Genomic DNA, 22527 nt, shown 5'->3' on the forward strand with positions numbered 1-22527 from the left:
ATGTAATTTTAACTTTAAAATTTAATTTAAAAGATTTATGACATACTATCTTTCATGACTTATTATGACTTATTCATGACTATTCATGACTTATTATGACATATTATCTTTCATAATTTTTATGACATACTATCTTTCATATCTTGAGCTAATCAAATAAACTTTTTTAATACAAAACTTAATAGTATGCATACTTTTATTACATTTTGGAAAGAATAAATTATATTTAACTTATATTACCTTGTTAAATATTAATCTATATTTTAATTATAAAAAATAATTAAATAAAATTTAATTTTATCTTTTTTTTAAGACTTGTAATTCTTTTAAGATTCACAAAAAACTTTAACATATAACAAAAAATATAAAAATTAAATATTTTTCATTATATGTTAAAGTTTTTTGTGAATTAATTGAATATATTTTTATTAAATTTTTAAATATTTTTAACATACCACCAAGCTCATGATCTTGCAAAAGTATTTTTATTTTAAGTAATCTCCAAGGTATATCATCTCCATCACCCATCAGCATTAACATCACCTTAAATGAGATATTGATAACAATATGAGTAGCCTAATAAAAATTATGCATGATAACAGTAGATGAGGGGGCAAATTTCTGACTGTAGTGGCCCTTGGCATAAAGGTAAACATACAAAATACCATTATACTAAAATAACAAACATTTCAGTCAAAAAACAAAAAATATATTATAAAGAATAATATAACTGAAGATAACAAATATCTAATAAAGGATTTATACATCAATGTAGTCTATATATGATACATGAATGTTTGATATAGTCAATATATGACATATGGATATGAATTTATAAACCATGTAAAGATGCAACTTACATACTATTTTATTCTGCATTATTATCTATATACAAACTATATACCATATAAAGGAGTAACTTGTAAAAGTAAATTTTTCAGCTACATATCTAAACATCTAATCAGTTTCATTCTTATAAACTTATTTTTATTGTTAAAAACTGGCTCTGTTGGTTCATTGACTTTTCTGTAAAAACAAAAACTGGTTATATTGGTTTATTGATTTTTTGTAAAAACAAAAACATTTCAACAAAGTTTTTTTCAAAGTATTCACAAGCAATTACTAAAAAAAAAAAAAAAAAAAAACTTTTACGCCAGAAATTTGTTTTTATGTAACTAGCAACTATTGGAACATGAGCACACTAATATTAGAGCACAGCTAATATTGGAACATAATAAACACAGCCTTTGTTAAACGATGAAACAACCAAGGGTCACAAGGGTTAATACCTATGGCTTACTGGAATATTAATACAATTATTAAAATTTATTTACTGGAAAATATATATTTTTTAAAAACAGTTAAATCAACTGCCTTCTCCTAAAAATTTTAATTATAAATTTTGGTAGAAGCAGAACCCCTTTTTACATAACATTTTATGTATTAAATTAGACAGCTCTAAACTCAACCCTTCAACTGGCTTTTATTTATTAAACCTAGCCTAAGCTATTTAAAGTTGCAACATATATTATATACTTTCATTAATACAAAATTGTACAAAAACAATGTAAAATATCTTTCAACCTCAAACTCGTTTTGCACTGTTAATGTTACTTTTCCATCACCTAAAGCAAAAATAATTAAAAATAAATAATGGTTAAAGGACTAATAAACAATAGTATATTTAAATTTACTCACATATTTTAATATTACTAAATTTTTTTGGTATTTCAGAAACACATAATCTGTACTGTATAACTTCATCCAGTCGTTTCAGTGTTTTTGTTTTTTCTTCAGCGCTAATTGGATCAACAGGTACTATCTTAGTCTAAAAACATTCCATTGAACTTATATAAAAATTTATATAAAAAAAAACTATACAATTATATTAATTATATATATTTCAAGAGTAAGCAGGATAAGGTAGGCATTTTGGTGTACATTTGACATTTTTAAATATATGTGAGCATGCACTAAAGCTGCCTGACAAATAAAAATATAGGTTGTACAACAAGATCACCAAAAATACAAAGCAAACTAATTCTTACACTCAAAATTTTTAAAAAGTTATAATTAGTTAATATAATTTACCTAGAAAAAAATGTTTTTCATATATACTTACATCATCAATTTAAGAATTCATTTAAATCAAAATCAATACAGTAAACTCCTGGTTATTCAAACCTCGTAGGGGAATTAGGATTTACTTAGAATAACCGAATGTTCGAATAACTGAAAATCTTCTTTTAAGTGACTTTTTTCCAGTTACTACCAAATTTTAACAGAAGAAGAGAGTAAAAATGAAAAAAAAACTTTGAAATAAGTTGTTTAAGTCTTTACCCCTTATAAAAAACAAATTCAAAAAAATATATAATCTTAACAATTTATCAAAAAAATTTATCAACGGAATCATCTTTCCAAAACTTAACTTTTGTCTCTTAGCTCCAAATCAGGCACGCCACAAAGGGGTAGCCTAGAATAGCAACTGCTAATCCTGCCCTTTTGGCTGGGGTGGCAAGGGTAGCATAAATGTGCCCTTTCTAGGAAATAGGTATGGTAAATTTATGTGCCTTGAAAGCATTTTGTTATCCAACATTTCATTATCAATATTTTATCATAAAATATCTTCCAACTGGAACTGGTAATAGGTGGGATAGGTGGCAATAGATTAATTTTTTTTTCATATTTTTTAAAGAAAAAACAGTTCAAAATTGACTTGAACGAAACTTTAAAAAATATTTTATTGAAGAGAAAAAAAAGAATCAATAAGCAGCAGCAGCGCAACTCAGAAACAACTCAGATAAATAAACCATTGTTAAAGAATTTTTTGTAAATCGCAATCACATTTAGAACTAATGTTTCTAAAAATCAATTCGAAATTAAATAAAGTATGTTATATTAAATTTTATTCTTCTTGTTATCGACATACGTTACAACTTTGTTTTGTAAAAAAGCAATAGTTTTTTGAGTTTGTATTTTTACTTTTGAGAAAAAGAGAAAAAAGGAACACATTGTTAAGACAATATACAGTTATAAAACAAATATAGGAATATAATTAAATAAAAACTTCTATTATGGATGTAACTCTTTTGTTTGAATTAATTTTCATACAATATTTCAAGGGAGTATAGATACCCTCATTGTCAAGTATAATATAATATACATTATACTTGACAACAAGGGTATCTATACTCCCTTGAAATATTGTACAAAAATTAATTCAAAAAAAGAGTTAACCCATAATAGAAGTTTTTATTTAGTTATATATTAAACTCTTTAATGATGTCTTTTAAAAAAATAAATATAGCAATAGTTTTTTCAGTTTGTATTTTTATTTTTGACGGTTATTTGCGTACAAATTTATATCTCTTAGTACTTTATTAATCGTCTTCTTAATTTAAATGTAACGGTTTTAACCATTGAACAGTCATGCTGAAGGCCGAAAGACTTCAAAAAAAAAACAAAAACTAAGGAATTATTAAAAGCAGCAGCATCACCTTTATGCTACCATCTTTGTTGAAACAACAACAACTGAACCGGTGGAGCCAGAGAACCCTTACAGCGTACTACAGAATCAGAATAAAGTTGACACAGGCAGTCAAAAAATAGACAATACAGAAAAACAGGAGTCCGATGCAAAATATGATGAAATTCTAACGGAAAATCTTGTTAGAAAAGCAGAGTATTTCAGTGAAATTGATAAAAAAAAAAAAACAATGACAAAGTGGAAGAACTTGTATTAAGGCTTGGCTTAATGAATTTAGTTGGTTACTTTACAATTGATCACTGAAAGCTGTCTTTTGTGAAACCTGTACAAAATATGATTCATGTTCTGGTGGAGTGTTCAAGCATGGAGTTAGGAAAGGATTTAGAACATGGAGGAAATCTACAGCAGCACTAAAAGATCACGAGGACTCCAGTGTTCATAAGGCTGCAAGTGCTCTAAAGATTGAGAAAGAAAATATAAAGTTTACAACAATTAATGCTCAAATTGACCAAATGTACATGGAGAAGCAAACAGTTCAAAGAAAAGGCTTGCTAACTCATTTCAGAACATTAAAAACATTGCTTCAACAGGCTGTAATTATAAGAAGTGATAATGATGAAGAATCCAGTATTTACCAGTTTAATTTGGATAAGAGTAAAAGTGACAAGACATTAGAAATGTTGATGTTGAAAAACTATTATGTTTTATCTCATGACATCTTGCAAGAGCAAGAACAACTTCTCACCTTAGAAGCACAAAGGCAGATTGTTGAACTGATCAAAGATAAATATTTCTATTCGGTACTTGCAGATGAATCCTCAGATATTAATAAAAAGGAATAAATGTCATTTAACATAAGAACTTGCAGTGACAACTATAAAGTAAATGGAAGATTTTATGGGAGTATATAAATGCGTCAGCGGTCTTTCTTTAGATGCCTTGGTGACATATATTGAAGATAACCTTTTGAGGTGAAACTTCGAATAATCAAAAGTTCCAGAACTAGCTTGAATGGAGCATCAGTTATGAAATGCTTGGCAGCAAAACTGAAAAAAATTTTTGGACAGCAAGCACAACATATTCATTGCATGGCACATTGCAGTGAGCTGATTGTTAAGGATACATATGCAATATCATAACTACTGTCAGATTCTCTCAGCATTGTCCAGTCAATTTATGCAATTGTTGGGGCATATCCAAAGCGTGTTGCCTTTTTCTAATAAATCCAAAAGGATATATTGCATGAGTCTGAATCAGATGAATACAGAATATTGCGACTGAAGTCTATGTCAATGACTCAAGGGACAACAGGAACAAAAGCAGTACAATATTGAACAGTCTTCAGAGAGACAAGACTATTGCTGCAAAAACAAGAGCACAAATTAAAGGTTTATTATCACAGCTTTCATCAGTAAAAACGTTTTTTGAACTGCAAAGCACTTTTGAATTTTTTGCTATTCTAGAAAATCTATTGAAGCAGTTACAAGAAATTAATCTGAGAGGTGATGTCACAGTATTCTGCATTTCGAAATATGTCTCAGAGATTTGCAGAGCTTAAATCAGATAAGGAATTTAATAGAATTTTAAAGGCGACAAAAAAAAAATACCTGAAATCAACCAAGACAATGAGTCTGAAACCAAAGTTATGCAGAGACAAAGAGTAATACCTAAAACATTACGCAATTCAATAATTACTGAGAAGCTAACATTGGGCGGTGCAATGAATGGTCCTGTCAAATCAGAGCAAAAACAATGGAAATCTTATTTTAAAGCAATTGATGCTATTCAGAACAGTTTGAGTGAGAGATTTGCACAGGATGGATTAGCAGCTGTAAAAAGTATAGAAGTTTTGATTTCATCAGTGAATAAATAAGATTCGCCACCATTTTTATTTAGAATGCCATTTTTTATTGATGTTGACATCTTGGAACTAAAAGTTGAGAAGTTAAGTTAAGGGGCTACCAACAATTATTAACCTGTACAATGCTATTGCATCAATCAAAATACAGAGTGTTACGAAAGTGGCAACAATTGCAGATATTTTCAATGCCATGCCAGCTGCAAAAGTTGCTAATAAACAAACACACAAATTAATGAAGCTTTACTACACCATGCCTCTACCAACATCATCATGTGAAAGAAGCTTTAGTGTAATGAGGAGAGTAAAAACATGGGTCGCAAACTGGAGGCAATCACCTGAACAACATCATGTTTGCTCAGATACACAAAAAACAAATCAAGAAAATTAACATTAAAAAAATTGCCAAACAGTTCGTTGAAATGAATGACAGTAGAATGAACTATTTCGACAAATACACTTGAAATCATTCTAGCACCTTGTAAAGCTAAAAATGGCATAGGATGAAATGTACTATTGACATCTAGAAAGTAGCTAAGAAACAGTTGATTTATTTAGCAGACTGTTTAATAACATGCTATAACCTTTAGTGTTAATTGCACTGTACACCCGATTCATAATAGTAAAAGTAATAGACAAAGTGACATTTTTTATTTATTTTAGATATTGTATATAGTAAAATATTGTGCTGATATTTTGGCAAGCGCCCTTATGTTTTGGTTTGCCACCCCTGCCCTTAGGCAGCATGTCTGCAGCGTGTCTACTATTGACTGACTCTTAATGATTATGTCTTCTTAATGCTTAATCCAGTAAGTTAAAGGGTTTTAAGGAACAATATTTGGCTACATTCTTTTTAGTTTTACCTTTTTCCAATCTTTAAAAGATATTTATCTTTGATTGATAATTTGACATTTTTGCTCAATTTTTTACTATAAAATTTGCGCGAAAAAAAAGAGAGTTTATTAAAAAAGGTCAAAAACCCGACGTCCCCACGGTACAGGCATGGTACTGCCTTCTTTTGCCTAGACACCATGTTAAAATTTTCATTGCACTACGTTTAATGTGTTCAATTTTTTTATATTTTGGTAACGTTATTTTTTTTACATATATACATTAGAGTGATGCTATTTTTTAATTTCTCATGAAACCTTTTCCATAACATAAATAAATGTATTCTAAGAACAGTTTAATAAATAATCATTAAAATTTTATTAGGTCAAAAAAAAAGGTTATTTTATAGAAATAAGAAAAAAATACTTATCAGGATTACTTTAAATATAATTATCCTTTATTAGAGAATATTTATACTGTTTTTAAATTAGATGAATTTAATAGCTATTATATTATAAAATTAGCTTAACTATCATTGCTGGAGTAAAAAAAGCACTTTTATTTAACTTTCTAATTTAGTTATAAATATATTTCCATAAATATGTCCTGTGTAAGTGCTAATGGAGCCTCAAAGAGAAAGGCAGACAACTCTAGACCGTCATGTTCAAAAGAATTGAGGGAGATTCTGGTATCAGCTGCTCTATATGGATTAAGAACAAAAAGCTTGGCTAATTTCAAGACTATTCCAGAAGTTCAGCACATTCTTGGCTACTATCACCATTTAGTTGACACATGCCCTGTACCATCATCAAAAGTTGTTATACAAATAATAGTGAAGGATTTGGAAGCTCTGGAATATGAAATTTAGCTTACCATCAGTAACCAGAGCTGACATTACAAAAAAACTAAATAAACTTGTGGTTGAATATAAAAAATGTTTAAAGAGAAAAACAATTATAGATTTTCTTATAACGGGTGAACAGTAAAATTTGAGATTTTTTTTGAAACGCTCTAACTTTGGAGTGGATCAATATTTTATGATAAAATAAAAAACAGCTCGTAGATTTATAATCAAATAATTTATTTTTGAAGTTGCAATAGACTTGTTTCACTGTTTCGTCTTACAAAATCAAGCTTTCAATACACCCCTCCACACCTATTTTATACAGCATTTACATCTACTTTTTTCAAACAATACTTGATCTGTTATTTTAATTCATCAACTGAAGTAGCCTGCTAATTGTTCTTATAAACAATTCCCTTCAAAATTGACTAAAAGTTCTCAACTGGACGAAGTTCAGGCACTGCAGGAGGATTATCAGCTTTTTGTACAAAAGTGATGTTTTTTGAGATCAAGTAGCTTGTCACTGATTTAGCATAATGGGCCGAAGCCAAGTCAGGCCAAAACACAAAATTACCCTCAGGATGATGTTTTTTAATAAAAGGCATCGGTCTTTTGATAATGCACTCTTTCAAATACACATTTTGTTTGACAGCAAGGCCTGAAGGAACAAAATAAGGTGTTGAGATGCCTCGAGATGAAATTGCTAACCATACAAGCATTTTCTTTTCAAACTTTGCCTTGGACTTGTATTTCACACCACAAGAAACTGCTTTTGGATTGCTTGACCAATACCCAACGCTTGAGTTCTTATCAGAGTGAGAAAATGTGAAGTATGATTCATCATCAATTATGAAATCACACCCATAAAATTTTCTACACAATCTGCCGCAACATGTTTGTAACTTAGACACTTGCTCAGGAGAACGGGCTGGAATGGTCTGTTTTTTTGGTAAACAATATTTGTGTGTTGCTGAATTGTATACACAATGTGAGATTGGCTGCACTTGAGCTTTCGAGCAATTTGTTGGATGGAAATGCCAGAACGACCATCAATCATGGTTTTCAACTTGATAATTTTAGTTTTAGTCATTATTTTAGCTTTTCGACCAGAACCAACAAAACACAAAGTTTTGATTTGCCTTTTTCCCACATTGAAATGTATCTGTAAATGATTGTCTTTGGGTGATTTTCTTTCAAAAAAATGATCTACAACAACTTTTCTATCTTCTTTGAAATGCGAATCACAATACCTATACACACGATCAATCAAACTTTCATGCTTCATTTTGATCTAGATTACAAAATAGTAAGAATATTTTTATAAAACTTTGCCAGCAGTAGCTACATAGAGTGGACTCTAAAAAAGAAACAATAAATGAATCAGTGCACAAAAAAAAATTCAAAAATAAAAACCATTAAAAAAATCTCAAATTTTACTGTTCACCCGTTACTGTTTAATATTCTTGACAAAAAAAAAAAAAAAAAAAAAGAAGAACAAATATTTTATAAGCATCAAATGGCTGATAAAAGAGCTGCATATCCACCAGTCAAAAAGTTGTTGAGCATCTTGCTAATAGGCAATTGATACTAAAAAACCTGGGTCTTGATTATCTAGAGCAATTATATACAGAATCAAGCTCTCAAAATGATGATGACTCTGATGGTTTTGAGCCTTTGTTTAAACCACCTAAAAGGAAACATAAATCAAACGTAAGTAAAAATACTTTTCAAAATAAAAATTAGTACTTTTTTTGTAAATACATTTACTGTTTCAATTGAAGGCAATGTCAGTTGCTGTGATGTGCGCAGAAGCTGGAATCTCTACCCACAAAGGAGCTAGAGTAACTCGCTCATTAAATTATTTCCATGATGAATTTCCACTCTACATCAATCTGCTATTTTTAGAGCCGGTAAAAAGTTATAAGTCATAACTGTTTTTAAACTTAAGGCAGCTTTGTCAATTGAGACATCCTTTATTTTACATTTTGATGGGAAAGATGTGGCACCATATGATTACGCCATTAAGAAAGTGGAACATATGATCATTGCTTTTCAGTCAGAGGGATTTGGAAAAACCCTCTGACTGAAAGGCAATGAAACAATATCGGATTAGGGAGAAATTGAAAGCGAGAAAGAAAATTGTGACAACTTTTAATTTTATTTTAGCGCATTGTAACCCCTTAAAGTTAAAATATTAAATAATAACTTGTAATGGCGTATGATTTTTTGCTTAGTAAAAATAATTTTTTGTTAGTAAAAATCCTAAAAAATTCTAAGCAACAAAAAAATTGCGATTAGATTTTTTTACGTTAATTCGAGCCCTGTATATTAACTTCATGCTTTTATTTTTTCTGATTTCTCTTTTATTTATTTTATCATTTGATAATTGTTACCTTAATACATTTGGGGAGTCTGTTGAAACTACCAGTTGTAAGAACATCAACAGCTGTTGGAATGGAGAAATTTGGAAGCCTGTAAAAAAAAAAAATTAAAAAAAAAGTTTAGGTTTTAATCATATAATTTGGAACACAAAAAAATTACTAAAAAAATGCTAATTTGTTAATAACTGTTAAACATATTGATTATACACTACAAACTAAAGCCTGCATTAATTGTAACTGATGACATATTTAAAAAAGTAGGAGCTCTAATGAATACAGAAACTTGTTTCTTTTTTAAATTAAAAATTTATAAATTTTATTTAGCATAAAAAAGCAGAATTGATCAGTTTTTTCAAACAGTGATAACCATTTTAAGCCTTCTCAGAATAGGCATGCAGTTGTACTCCTAATATGACCATGCACACAATATTTTGTTTTGACAACTTGGCAACGTCATTTTACAAGTTTTAATAATTTGCGCTGAAAAAACTAAACTGAAGAGAAAATTAAAAAATAAACAAATCATATACTGAAAAGTAAAACAAAATCTTAAGGAATAGTAAAGCAACTAAAAGATAAACCAGTAAAAAAAACAAAAAACTAATATACTTTTTAATTTAGAGCGTCTCAATAGTTTGAACCTAATAATTATTTTAAAAATATCTATAATAATAATAATTTAAAGTTAATAATTTTTTCCTTAACACTACCTTAGTGTAGTGCTTAGGTTGAATAAAATCCCAATTTTAAATTTTCAAATAGTCAGGTTTCGAAGTAATTAAGCTTGGATTAAATAACTTGGAAACTTGGATCTTTTCTAAATTCCATGAAATGTAACACTTTTAAATTAAAATAAAAATATATATTAATTTTATGTCTTTATTTTTTCAGATTTATCTTTTATTTATTTTATCATTTGTTATGATTTTTATTTTTTTAGTTTAGCTTTGGAGTTTTTTTTTAGTTTTTACTTCTCTTTTTAGTTTATTTACTTTAGGTTTGTTTATTTTTAATTTTAGTTTAAATTTACATTGGTTTATTCAGCGCATTCTTTTAACGTGTTAATTTTCAAAACTTGCAAAAAGCCATGGCGAAGTTGCCAAAACAAAATATTATACATGTGGTTATATAAGGCGTGCAACCGCATGCTTTTCCTGAGAAGGCTTGTATTCTGTAATATTGTTGTGTATTATGTTATAAGTTAAATAGCGGGTGAAATATAGCCTGTGCAAAAGTTTTGCATTGCGTTATAAATTAAAATGTTATTCCAAGTTTTCAGTATTTGCTGGAAATTTGAAAACTTTAAGGATGAGAATTTTTAGATAATAAAGAATGCATTTTGCTTAATTAATTGATTTGTCATACTTTTTGTTTGTCTATAACTAGTATAAATATCTCAAAGTTAATTAAACAAAAAAAAACTATTGGTTTGACTATATATGAAATGAAGACAACAAAACAACATACAACTGAATAAAGTTCAATTAGAGTAAACAAACAAATCAAAACAAAAAAAAAGTGAAATGGATGCAAATGGTAAAAAAAATTCGTCAAAATTTTTTTACAAAGAAGAAGAGAAATGAATAAAATTTATTTTATCAGAACGATTGATTATAATCTAACATTTTTATATTATTTATTTATTTAGTTAATAACTAAATTATTAATAAATACAAAAATAATATAGAAATTAATTAAAAATATCTTTTAAAGGAACTAAAGGATTTTTTTTGAAATGCAAGCCAGTTTTTCTGCCTTTTTATTCCTAAAAAAATAATTCTTTTTACTATACCTAAATTGACGAAAGAAAAAAATAAAAGTTCAGTGGAAATATGAAAAATTATCATTAATAATAATATTTTTTATTTCTCGAAAAAGCCTGTGTAAGATCATCAAGCCAGACAACCCAGTCTTCTTTGTTTAAATTTAATGCCAGCGCACAAAAAAGCACTGACAGGATGGTCATTTTTAAGTTAGCCTGCGCAATTTAAAAAAATTCTTTTTTTCCTGCTATTTAAGTTAAAATACAAATAATGCTATAAATAAATAATAGTTAAAATAATTTTAAAAAACTGGTAAAAAAAAGGGGGGAAAAAAAAGGGCCTTTTTTCATAAAAGTTGAACAAATGAACAAAAAAGTTTTGTTGTAATTTAAAATAAAACGCTTTTATTTTTTTTTGGTAAGCGCTTTTTTATGTGCTCGCCAAAGTATTTGCGGGCATGTGGGCAAGCGTGAAAAGACTTGAGCGCGAAAGCACTGGCTTAATGGAGAAGACTGACAACCAGCATACTTTACTAAGTTCATTTTAGATGGTCTGTTCATAACTCATGCACCCATTTGCTTCTGCTGAACCTTGTAGTCATCAAAAAAGATTTTATAGAATATAAGAAACAACTCTTGTTTGTTTTTTGTCTTATATCTTAAACGTAATATTTGTTTTGAGTGTGATTTTTACAAATCACCAGAGTTAGATTGAAAAAGAACGATTGCTATAGTACTGCATATATTGACTCAAATTGCCTATATTAGAAATTTTTTTTTACTTGTCAATCTTTTTAGCTATACACAAGATTTAATAAGCAAATGGCATAACTTTTTGCTTGAGATTGGAATATTTTTAGGAGATTTGTCAAAAATGTGTCAATTTGCGTGAAATAAAAAAGGTTGGAATAAAAAAAAACCTCTTTATCCCAACCTTTTTCATGTCAGGACTTTTTATGTCTATATATAGATGATACTAGAGATTAGTTAATATTAGTGTCTAAAGATCCTATAAACCTATCTGAATTTCAATTTTAATACTATTTTTTTCTTGAAATAAACTTAAGCAAATAAAAATAATACTATAAAATTACAAACCGTGCTTGAACAAGAGTTTCTCTAGCCATTTTTGCCAACGCATCTGCAGTATCGATGAAATATGCATTTTGTTGATCTAATAGTGTTGAGATAGCCTTGCAAAAAAGCAATTAAATAAAAAATGTGAAATGACACATAAAACGTAATGAAAAACAAAAATATAGTAAAATATATTACAGAAATGTTTGTACTGAAGATTTAGTTCTACACAGTAATATCTTCTGCTTACTTAAACTTTTAAAGTAAGCAGAAGATATTAGTATCAAAAATGTCAACTTTTTTTTTAATCGCAGACAAAGAAAAAAAAGACTAATGAAAAAAACTAATTTTTTTTTAGCCATAATAAATGTCCATTATTTTGTACACGCTAATTAGTTGTAAATGCACTTTAATACCTGGCATTTGTCAACTTTTTCTGCACCTGATGCCCATTTAACAAGTGCTAATAACCGAATAAATTGTTGTCTTGCTTTGGTAACAAACTTTATAATTTCAACTTTTCTATAAACACATCATTGATAAATATTGTATAACTAAAAAAACTTAAATTGTCATGAATTAAATACAACTCAAAAAACAAAGTACCTTTCAATATCTGACTTTCTTGGTAACCTATTAAATAAAAGTTTTCAATTAAATTTATTTGCTTATTACAAATAACTTAAAACTGTTTTAAAAAATACTAAAATAACTTAAAGTGCATAGTACAACTTAAAAAAATAAAATTTATTTATTTGTAAAAACACATTTTTAAAAGTTATACATTCTAATGCCTAACACTATTTTTAGAAGAGAGATTAAATATATTATAATTAAGAATGTAGAATTTAAAATAAAGTAACTTGTAAAAAAAGAAGAGTAAGAATGAATGAAAATAGAGATGGCATTGAAAATAATAAATAAAAAATGATAAATTCTAACCCTAAAGCATTATATTTCAAATTATTATCTGATGCATTTTGACAAAACAAAACTTAAAGTATAAAATTTATATATGTAAACAAAGTCATACATATGTTTTGTGTGTGTGTGTGTGATAATTAGACTAATATCAGATAAGTTCTTTATTCTTAATATGTTTAGTACTGTTTTTAAGTAAAAAAAGGTAGATACAACCAGCAGAGCAGAACAGATTGGCTGGGTAGATCATTTATATTGTACAAATAACAGATCAGATTATAAAATCAGCTGAAATCTTATAAATAATCTGATTTTAATTTGGCAGATCACATATACACAAAGCACTCTGAATATGTTTTTTTTTTGTTGTTGTTGTTAGGTAGTAAATGCCTTACCAATAAAAAAAAGATCTGCCATATTCTAATAAATGATCTGCCAAAAAATTTGGCGGATCTTATGTTAGAATTAGATTGTTGGGATTTCCGTAAGATTAGGTACAATGTATCACATTTGATTAAAGATTGATGGTAAAATGAATATTCTATCATTAGCTTTGTATTAACTATGAGCAATATATTCTTTTTACCATCAGCCTTTAATAAAATATGACACATTGTACCTATATTGATTCTTTTTACCAGTAAGTTTCAATAAGTAGCATTTTTCATAGTATATTTGGTGGATCACAATGCAATAATTCTAATACTTGCTCTGCCCAACTATTTGGAAGAACAGTTAAAAGAATTCAGCTTATTTCATAATCCAAAAAAATGTCTCTTATAAGAATTTAGCTAATTTTATAATCCACTCAGCCGTTTATACCATATAAATGATCTGCTCAGTTGATCTGCTCTGCCGATTGTACCTACCCAGTGAAAATATTATTTTAAGATCACAAATTTTAGTGGTGTTTACAATTTTTTTACAGAGCAAAATCATTTCAAATATTTCAAAAGTTATATAAATTAGTGACACTTCTTTAGTGAACTTTTCCCTAAAGGAGTGTCAAAATTCACTAATACATAAAATAATACTTAATCAACTGACCAGTTTTTGCATACAAAAGTATGTAGTAAACTTCTATCCACATTAAATTTGTAGTGAATTTAACATAAAACCGCTTTTCTGATGAAAGACGTAAATACAAAAACATTGATAAAAAACACAAATTATGCTGAAAAAACGTTAAACTAAAAAAAAAGGCTCAAAAGTTAATGATGAAAAAAAACTAGAAGTAATAGATTATAAAAGCATTAGACCACAAAATTTGAAAGATTTTATTATAAAATAAACGTGTCGCAAAATAACTATTAATAATTATATTATTTTTTATTAACTCATAACTTTAAATTTATTCATAATTCAGCTTACAATTCAAGTAGCATTAATTGTGTAAAACGAAATACTTACAGTTCAGATAATACAGTGAGATCATGATAAGTTTTTTGTAATAGAAAATCAATCAGCATGGATAAATTTATTCCTCTGCGAGAAGTTGAAGTGTGATGATGTTGTATACTCGCCATTTGTTTTTAATATTTTGATTAATTTCCGACGTTCGAGAGATTCCGCTTTAAATAGTCAATCTCCAAGTTTCAAAAAGCCGTTTTATTCAAAAAGCCAAAGTTTAAATAAGTTACTTTTTTCATTTTTTGTTTATTTTTTTTTTTTGGGATTAAAACCAAATTCTCTCAAATTTATAACTCCATAACACGAACCTTGGTAAACAAGAACGCTGCGCGGTGATACAAATTGAGTCCAGTACTACTTGGGACATGGTGGAGATCGGGCTCGGAACTTCTCGCTAACGAAACCAGCGATCTACCACTACACCACTATAGTGGTGTAATATACGGTAGTGCACTACCGCATATTAGTAAACTTTCAATTAGCTTTAATTTTTTCAAATTAAAATGAATTTGTTTTTCTCTTTTTTTATTTTACATGCTTATTCTATTTTGTAAATAAGAAACGAAAGCTAAGAAACAGTTAAAAATAACCTCTTTACATTATTATTTTTAAATAAAACAGTTATTACCAGGTTTAAAAATTAGTTTGTTGCCTCTTGTTTCCAGAAAAATTTGTTTGGTAGTTTATAAAATAACGGTTAATTACCGTGTTAGTTTTTTCACGATGATTCAAAACCCCAAAAAGTCTTACACTTTTAAAAACAGTTCAAAATTTAGTTTAAAGGTATGATGTAATCAATACCACCGTCAAAATTTTTGACGCTTGACGTTTTAATTTTATGACTTATTTATTTGGCATATGCAAAGTTTACAATCGCAATTTATAAAAAAATAATTACATGACCGAAACTAGAAGAAGACAAACTTAGTCTTATTACCAAGTCTCGAATATTATTTATAAGATCTACAAAAATGTATCCAAATCTGATGTGATTTTTTTTTAAATAGGATCTTAGTTGAGCAATAAAGATGCAGCTTATTATTGGAGAATACAGATAAATTTTCAATCTGCAATTAAATTTGTACAATAACGCTGTTAAAAATACAGTTGCATTAAAGTATAAAACCTTGCTCTAGTTTAAAAAAGCAAGTTTTGTTTTAAAAAAAAATTTTCTCTAAGTTTTTACTTTAATCTAATCCTTTAATTTAAAAAAAGAATTTAACTTTATAAATTTCGTACATACACACACATGCATACACACACACAGACACGCACACGCACGCACACACACACACACACACACACACACACACACACACACACACACACAAAATCAGTTGCTTGATAAAAATGTTTCAACATTTTACCTACTTTTGCGATGGTTTTAAAAACTTGAAGAATTCCTTAGATTTGAGTGTGCAAATGATTACACTCATATTTCTTACTTTTAATAGGATGTAACCATAATCGGGGAAATCTTTGCTTGAGGCTCGTTGTCCAAAACATGTCGTATATGACAACTTTATTAGAGATATATTGCATTTTAACAGTTTCAAAAAGTCTTCATTTTATTAAGATGACGAGACAGAGATCTAGACCATCTAGTAAGGGGGTGGGGCAATATTTAGGTTTATTTGATTTGGTGGATTCAAACTATCCATAAAGGAAGGGGGGGGGGGACAACTTTTTGACTCGGTGGATCAAGACTCTAAAAAAGGATGGGGGGGAGGAACTATTTTTAGGTTTAAATCATAAAACTTTTTTAATTAGTTTTTTCATTACATAAGTCTTACATTATTTTAATCTATGTAACTATGAAATTACGTCATATTGATATTTTAAGTCTCTTTTTTTTTTTGCACCATTCAAATTTATTAAAATGTTTTAAGGAGGGAGGTGGGGGCATTATATATAAAATATCTAAGCCTCCCCTCAGATAATTTAGAAATAATTTTTTCAAGAATCTTTCTAAAAATCCTACTCAGTGTATGTTAGATGGGTTTCATGGATATTAGATGGGTTTTAGTGTATGTTAAAGCAGTTCATGAAAATATGAGTGTAAAATTATTGTGACAAAAATAAAATAAGGTTATTATCATGTATGCAATACTTCATTAACATGTATAGCATATACTTTAAAGTTAAATTGCTTTTAAAACTATATAAGTGTGGCCGTGGCGCAGTGGTTAGAGCGCTTGCTTTATAAGCAGGAGATCCAGGTTGGAAACGAGCTCTGGACGAATTTTCGCGTCACGGTAAGGAAAGAGGCGTGAATTTCCCGGTTTAATGCACTTCCGCGGTGCTCTGTGACAAGATAGTTACGACTTCTTGGGGCACCTTAAAAAAAAAAAAACTATACATACTTAGAGGGGCGTCTAAGTGTTGCTTTGTCCTGGGCGTCACGAAAGCTCTCGGCAGCCTTACCCCCAGCGGAAAGATTGTTATTTGCATAAAACAAAATTATTTTTTTGATAACAAATTCCGAACTGAGAAAATCAAATTCAAAGTTTTAAAAGGACCTGTAGACCACTTAAACATAAAAGACGTAAACAAATTAGATTCATATTAATTTCCCATACTTTCTACCACAGTTTAAAAGTAAATACTTCAAAAGATATAATGTGCAGGTATCTGAATTACCACACCCTGATTTGGAGATAGAACAATATAATACACACTTATTTTATAAAATGCAATATTATTTTGTTCTATCTCCATTTTTTATATAAAAATATAATACAAATTAGTATTTTGTATATATATTGTATATATTGTAGCAAGGTAAAGAACTGTTCGACATATCGCTGTTTTATTGGAATAAAATCTTACTTTAACTAGTAAAAAAACTTTATAAATGAAATATTTATAGAGTTTAATTATCTAAAGTATGTACCAAGATTTTTACAAAAAAATAAAACTTTGGTTGAAATAAGCTCCAAGAACATATTATCCAAAATACATTTCACAGTGAAATGAATTTCAAAGATTAAATTCAGCAAGGTAAGCACATCTGGTTAATTCATTAAAAACAACAATTTCAATAAGAAGCCCATTTAACACCTTAACATAAACATAAAACATAAATATTTTGACATTCAAATAAATTATTTTAAAATACTATTATAAAATGTTATGTCTACAGCAGGCATATACTTGAACATACTTTGAAGGTCCTTAGCTTTATCATTAGAAATTTTCGCACACTGGTTTAAGACAGAAGCCATTGGTACAACTGCAAGAGGTCTTGCCACAGCTAATGAAGATCGTGGATTGTTAGGAAGACGCTTAATTCGTACTTCTGAACAAACATCAGTAAATGACTTTCTGTATATATGATCTGAAAACTCTGCCCTGTAAACCAGATGCTTTATTTGGGTATAGGGAACAAGGTTATAATTAAAACAGCCTGCAATAGCTGAAAAATGCTTAAAATCCAATCTTTTCATTTGGTAGACAGAAAAAGGATTTCTCTTTTGAATATTAGCAATTGCTCTGATTAAATCAAGTGGACTAAATATTTCAAGAGGAGCTAGTGCTCTATCAATTTGACTATGTATATTGTCAACCTCTTGTATACTAGAATGCCCTGATTCACAGAACTTTTGCTCTATTACCCTGATTTTTGGGTAACGGCAATGGACATGTGACTATTTCTATTTTGAGGCATGCAGGAATCAAACCATAGTATGAGTTTATTAACATCTGGGTGGTCAGCAATTATCTTCTCTAGCAAGCATGTTACACTACTTACAAGGTCATTAACCTTTTTTATTTAGGGAGCAATGCCCAGTTATTTTATATGCTGAGAGTTTACGTTTATAAAAAAATGCTCCTATGTTTGATTTTGGTAAACTTATTACATTTTCAAGGTCAATGCATACTACAGCTACATTTTTATCCTTAAGTTTGCGGTCTTTTTCACGTTCTGCTCGATTTTCATTCTTCAACATTACATGTTTGGAAAATTTTTGGGTTTGCTCCTCAGTTGGATTTACTACATTATGGTATTCATAACATGTATCACATAAATCAGTTTTTGGCTTTTGAAATTCGATGGTAAAGTCATGCTCAAATATGAATCTATACATATGCTTCTTAACAGGGGCAATATTCTTTTCTTTGCAATAGGTAGAGTAAAGTTCATACATTTTATTAAGATTTAAAAAAGCTTCAAAATATTCTTCTTTTGTTCTTTTACGACAGTAGTGTGATGGTACACGTGGAAATTCATTGATATGATCTTTAACACTTTGTTTTCATCTTTGATCAACAACCTTTTTGTTGTGTTTTCCCCATTTTGAAAAGGCTGGGCTTCCTGTAGCATCATTCTTGTTTTCATGATGATAATAAACTCTTCTACTACTTATATTTAAAGTAGTGAGGTAAAATTCTTTACAAACTCGAGTTTGCAAATCACCAACAAAAAAGCTGTAATAAAATGAATATGTTTTTCGCGAATTTTCATTGATGGTTCGATGACGTTTCTTCTGGAGTCGTTCAGTAGTTCTACTGTAGAAATGCTTTTTTTGGGTATCATCCATAGACCAAAAATCAGAAAATATATGTGCTCGTTCTTCATCACTGATATGTTGTCTACATTTAAATTTACAAGAATTTAAACAGTCTTTTCTTGTGGTTACAGACTTGCATGGAACATTTTCTCCTTTTCTATTTTTATAAGCTTGAATAGATTGTCTCAACTGCTTTCTCACATTCTGTATCCAAGTTTTAGGTGCTGACTTTCGTTTCCTAGTTACAAGTGCACCATTAGGATATCCAAGAACAGTCAGATCAGTTTCTAAAAAATATATATATATATATACATAATAATAAACAAACAACAATAATACCCAAACCATGAACAATATATATATATAAGAAAGTTCAAATGTAATAACTATGATCTATGAAAAAAAAACATTATATATATATATATATATATATATATATATATATATATATATATATATATATATATATATATATATATATATATATATATATATATATATATATATATATATATATATACATATTTTACCTTCAACGTTTTGTTGTAATTTTTCAACAAAAAAATCTACTGCGGCTGCCATTTTGATTTTAACGACTTTTAAATATAAAGCAGATAAAACGGATATAGCACATTACAATTTTAATCTATAAACTGCATTAAGGAGGTGGAACAAAATGCAATGTCAGGTATATTGAGAAATAATTTATTTTTTACTGATTTGGTAGTAAAAAATAAATATTTTAACTATAAAAAGAAAAAAAATTTATCTAACTCAAATTTTTGATTTGTGGAGATAGAACAAAATAATTCTAACCTCGCGATATATATATATATATATATATATATATATATATATATATATATATATATATATATATATATATATATATATATATATATATATATATATATATATATATATACGTGAGCCTTCACGAAACCAGGACAGCAACTCTGATTGGTGTCCATAATTTTCTAAATTTATCTACATTATCAATGAAGGACCTTTTTATTTTTAGGTGCCTTCTTTAGTATTTATTATTATTTTATGTATAAACAGTGCTCGAAGTGGGAAAAAAAAGGTAGCGAGATGGTTTTTAATATTTTCTAATCACCATCCACCTATCCTAAAATTATAGATTTCGTATTTTGTGTAGATTAAATAAACGAATAATAAATCCTAGAGTATCCCTATAGTAAAAAACCTATATTAAAAAAACAACTTGAGGTCCGTTATATTCTTAAGAGACTGTCACCGTAAAATATTGAGTTGAGTTTCACATCAAACGTCATTAAGCAATCAAAAACAATGGTATATTTAAACATTTTATTTTTAAAGAAGTCTTATTTTTTTGTATTTACCAATTTTTAAATAATTGAAAAAAAAATTCGGTCAGAATATCTTCCAAAACGTTTCACTTTCATTTATAGATTTTAATGCCGGCGCTTCACAATTCCTTAAATTAGCATCGCAATGTCCTTTCCCAAACCACTTAATGACATAATTTGAATTGAAATACGTAATTGGTGGACCTACTAATGAAATGAACATTAAACTCGACACAGTTTTTATTAATAAAGAGTTTCGCAAGGAAGATAAGATTACATTCATAGTAGAAAAAGAACGCTCACATTCAGCTGTTGAAACAATCAAGGTATTTATAGCAGTTCCCAGAGGCTGAAGATCATTAGGGGTTTTATTACAGTCACCAGTGGAAATGTATTCACGAAACCCTTGGACTGCCGTAGTTTCACAAATTTTTAAAGTTTTTGCTACTTGTCTAATATCGTTATCTCCAAAGCATGGATCTTGGTCTGCAAACCATTGTGGCTTATCAAAAATTTGTAAATTTTTTATTAAATTATCGTATTTTTCTTTGTTTGGATCATTTTCTTTGTCTTGTAAAGATTTATGCGCAGCTCTAGTTGTAAACATTCTAGAATCAAGATTTTCATTTAGTTTACTAAAAAATTTTGATTAATTTTAGAAACTTTTGAGTTTCTAAAATTAGAATGCACTAGAGATGCACTGTAAATGGTATATAATTTATCAAAAAAGCTTTTCATGTGACATATTGGTAAGATATCGCGCACAACATCATTTACTGCTAACTCTAATCGGCGATTGCTACAATGCCATAAAATCAAATTAGGAAACTGATTCAAAAGTAACTGGGCCACGCCTGCCTTTTTGCCAAGCATATTAGAAGCACCATCACATGCAAAAGACACCCAATTACGTAATGAAAAATTGTTGTCAAAACCAAAATCGTGTAAAGCACATATAAAAGAGTTTGCAATAGACGAGGCTTCTGTATTTGTTAATTCAATAAGATCAAAATAAATACTATTTACAATATTTATTTCTGGAATGTTCACTCTCAAGCAGATTGACAGAGAGACATTTTGCTCATCGTGGTAGATTCGTCTATCATAAACCCTACTTTATTATCGTTATGAAGAATATATTTTAAAAGCTTAGTGCGCATTTCATTTGAAATGTGATAAACAATATCAGCGCATGCGTGATCAGATTGTCAAATACGTCCCATGTCTAAACCATTTTCTACCTATAATAATATTAGTTCTTTCAAATCAGAAAATGGACGATTCATTTTTGCAATATGATAAACAGTGCGAAATATGCGGTAGATAGTTTCGTGCTGATTGATCTGCATTTTTTAACTAAACATCTCTATGGTGTTTTTTTTGGACTGAGAAATAATTTTACAAGCCTTTTCGTGTGCAACTGATAGTTTATGGCTTGAAAGCTTTTTCCTCATTGATTGTTGTTTTTTTTCTTTTGTTTCGCCATACTCCTTAACGTTGCCAAGCGTCCACTCGCTAGCCAATTTTATTCCTTGAGATTTTTCGGCACCTAAATTATTTGCTGACTTACAAACAGAACAACCAAGACCTGTTAATGAAACTGTCAACCAGTCAAATATTTTTAATTACTCCTTCCACTGTAAATAAGACCAGTAATCTGGAAAAATACCATCACATTGAGGAAAGGATTGGCAAGTTTCAATACTCGAAAAATCTGTCACTTCTTTATTTATTTCAGTGTCATTTTCCAAATTACTTTTAGAACTATCACTGCTTAACTTTCTTTTCCTTCCGCTTGCTAGCCATTTATCTATATTTATAATAAGTAAATTTTTTTTAAATCATAACATTTAATGTTGAGTAAAACTACTGCGTACTATATTTTATTTCACCAAAAAAAACTCTAATGATACTTTATCGAAAAAAAATGCCAATGTCGCTTTTTGTTGCTTGGTAACTTTTTATTTAAAATACAAAAAAAAAGACGCAATGTTTTATAATAATCGATTTAGTTTTTGAACTTTCTACCGCAAATTTTTAAATAACAGCTGAGACTTTAGTTCATTTAAATTCGCATATTGCTGCAAACTTTAAAATTGTTTTTACAAGTTTAT

General features: G+C 28.6%; 2 protein-coding genes across 2 annotated transcripts in view; both read right to left on the reverse strand.

Annotated features, from left to right (window-relative positions):
* Positions 1 to 14927, reverse strand: part of LOC100200081 (mediator of RNA polymerase II transcription subunit 14) — a 74366-nt gene extending 59439 nt beyond the window's left edge. The window contains exons 1-8 of the mRNA XM_065788337.1: positions 14572 to 14927; positions 12847 to 12873; positions 12657 to 12762; positions 12262 to 12356; positions 9414 to 9492; positions 1699 to 1828; positions 1585 to 1625; positions 456 to 543 (exon numbers count right to left, since the gene is read on the reverse strand). Of these exons, the coding sequence (XP_065644409.1) occupies positions 456 to 543; positions 1585 to 1625; positions 1699 to 1828; positions 9414 to 9492; positions 12262 to 12356; positions 12657 to 12762; positions 12847 to 12873; positions 14572 to 14687 (682 nt within the window). The 5' untranslated portion in view covers positions 14688 to 14927. The remainder of the gene's footprint in view (positions 1 to 455; positions 544 to 1584; positions 1626 to 1698; positions 1829 to 9413; positions 9493 to 12261; positions 12357 to 12656; positions 12763 to 12846; positions 12874 to 14571) is intronic.
* A 2679-nt stretch (positions 14928 to 17606) lies between these two features.
* On the reverse strand, positions 17607 to 19673 carry LOC136074884 (uncharacterized). The gene is made up of 2 exons (XM_065787111.1): positions 19613 to 19673; positions 17607 to 19369 (listed from the first exon to the last, which is right to left on the reverse strand). The coding sequence occupies exons 1-2, from the start codon at positions 19662 to 19664 to the stop codon at positions 18828 to 18830; spliced, it is 594 nt and encodes a 197-aa protein (XP_065643183.1). The 5' UTR covers positions 19665 to 19673; the 3' UTR covers positions 17607 to 18827.
* Positions 19674 to 22527: the final 2854 nt, after the last annotated feature.

The sequence above is a fragment of the Hydra vulgaris genome, chromosome 01 (assembly GCF_038396675.1).
Source record: "Hydra vulgaris chromosome 01, alternate assembly HydraT2T_AEP".
Classification (NCBI taxonomy): Eukaryota; Metazoa; Cnidaria; class Hydrozoa; order Anthoathecata; family Hydridae; genus Hydra; species Hydra vulgaris.

What these genes read in the sequence shown, in the direction of transcription:
- LOC136074884 (XM_065787111.1), bottom strand. Translation starts at nt 19,664, where the DNA reads ATGGCAGCCGCAGTAGATTTTTTTGTTGAAAAATTACAACAAAACGTT. An exon ending in ATTACAACAAAACGTTGAAG is followed by an intron (nt 19,370 to 19,612) that starts GTAAAATATGTA and finishes TATATTTTTTAG; the next exon opens with AAACTGATCTGACTGTTCTT.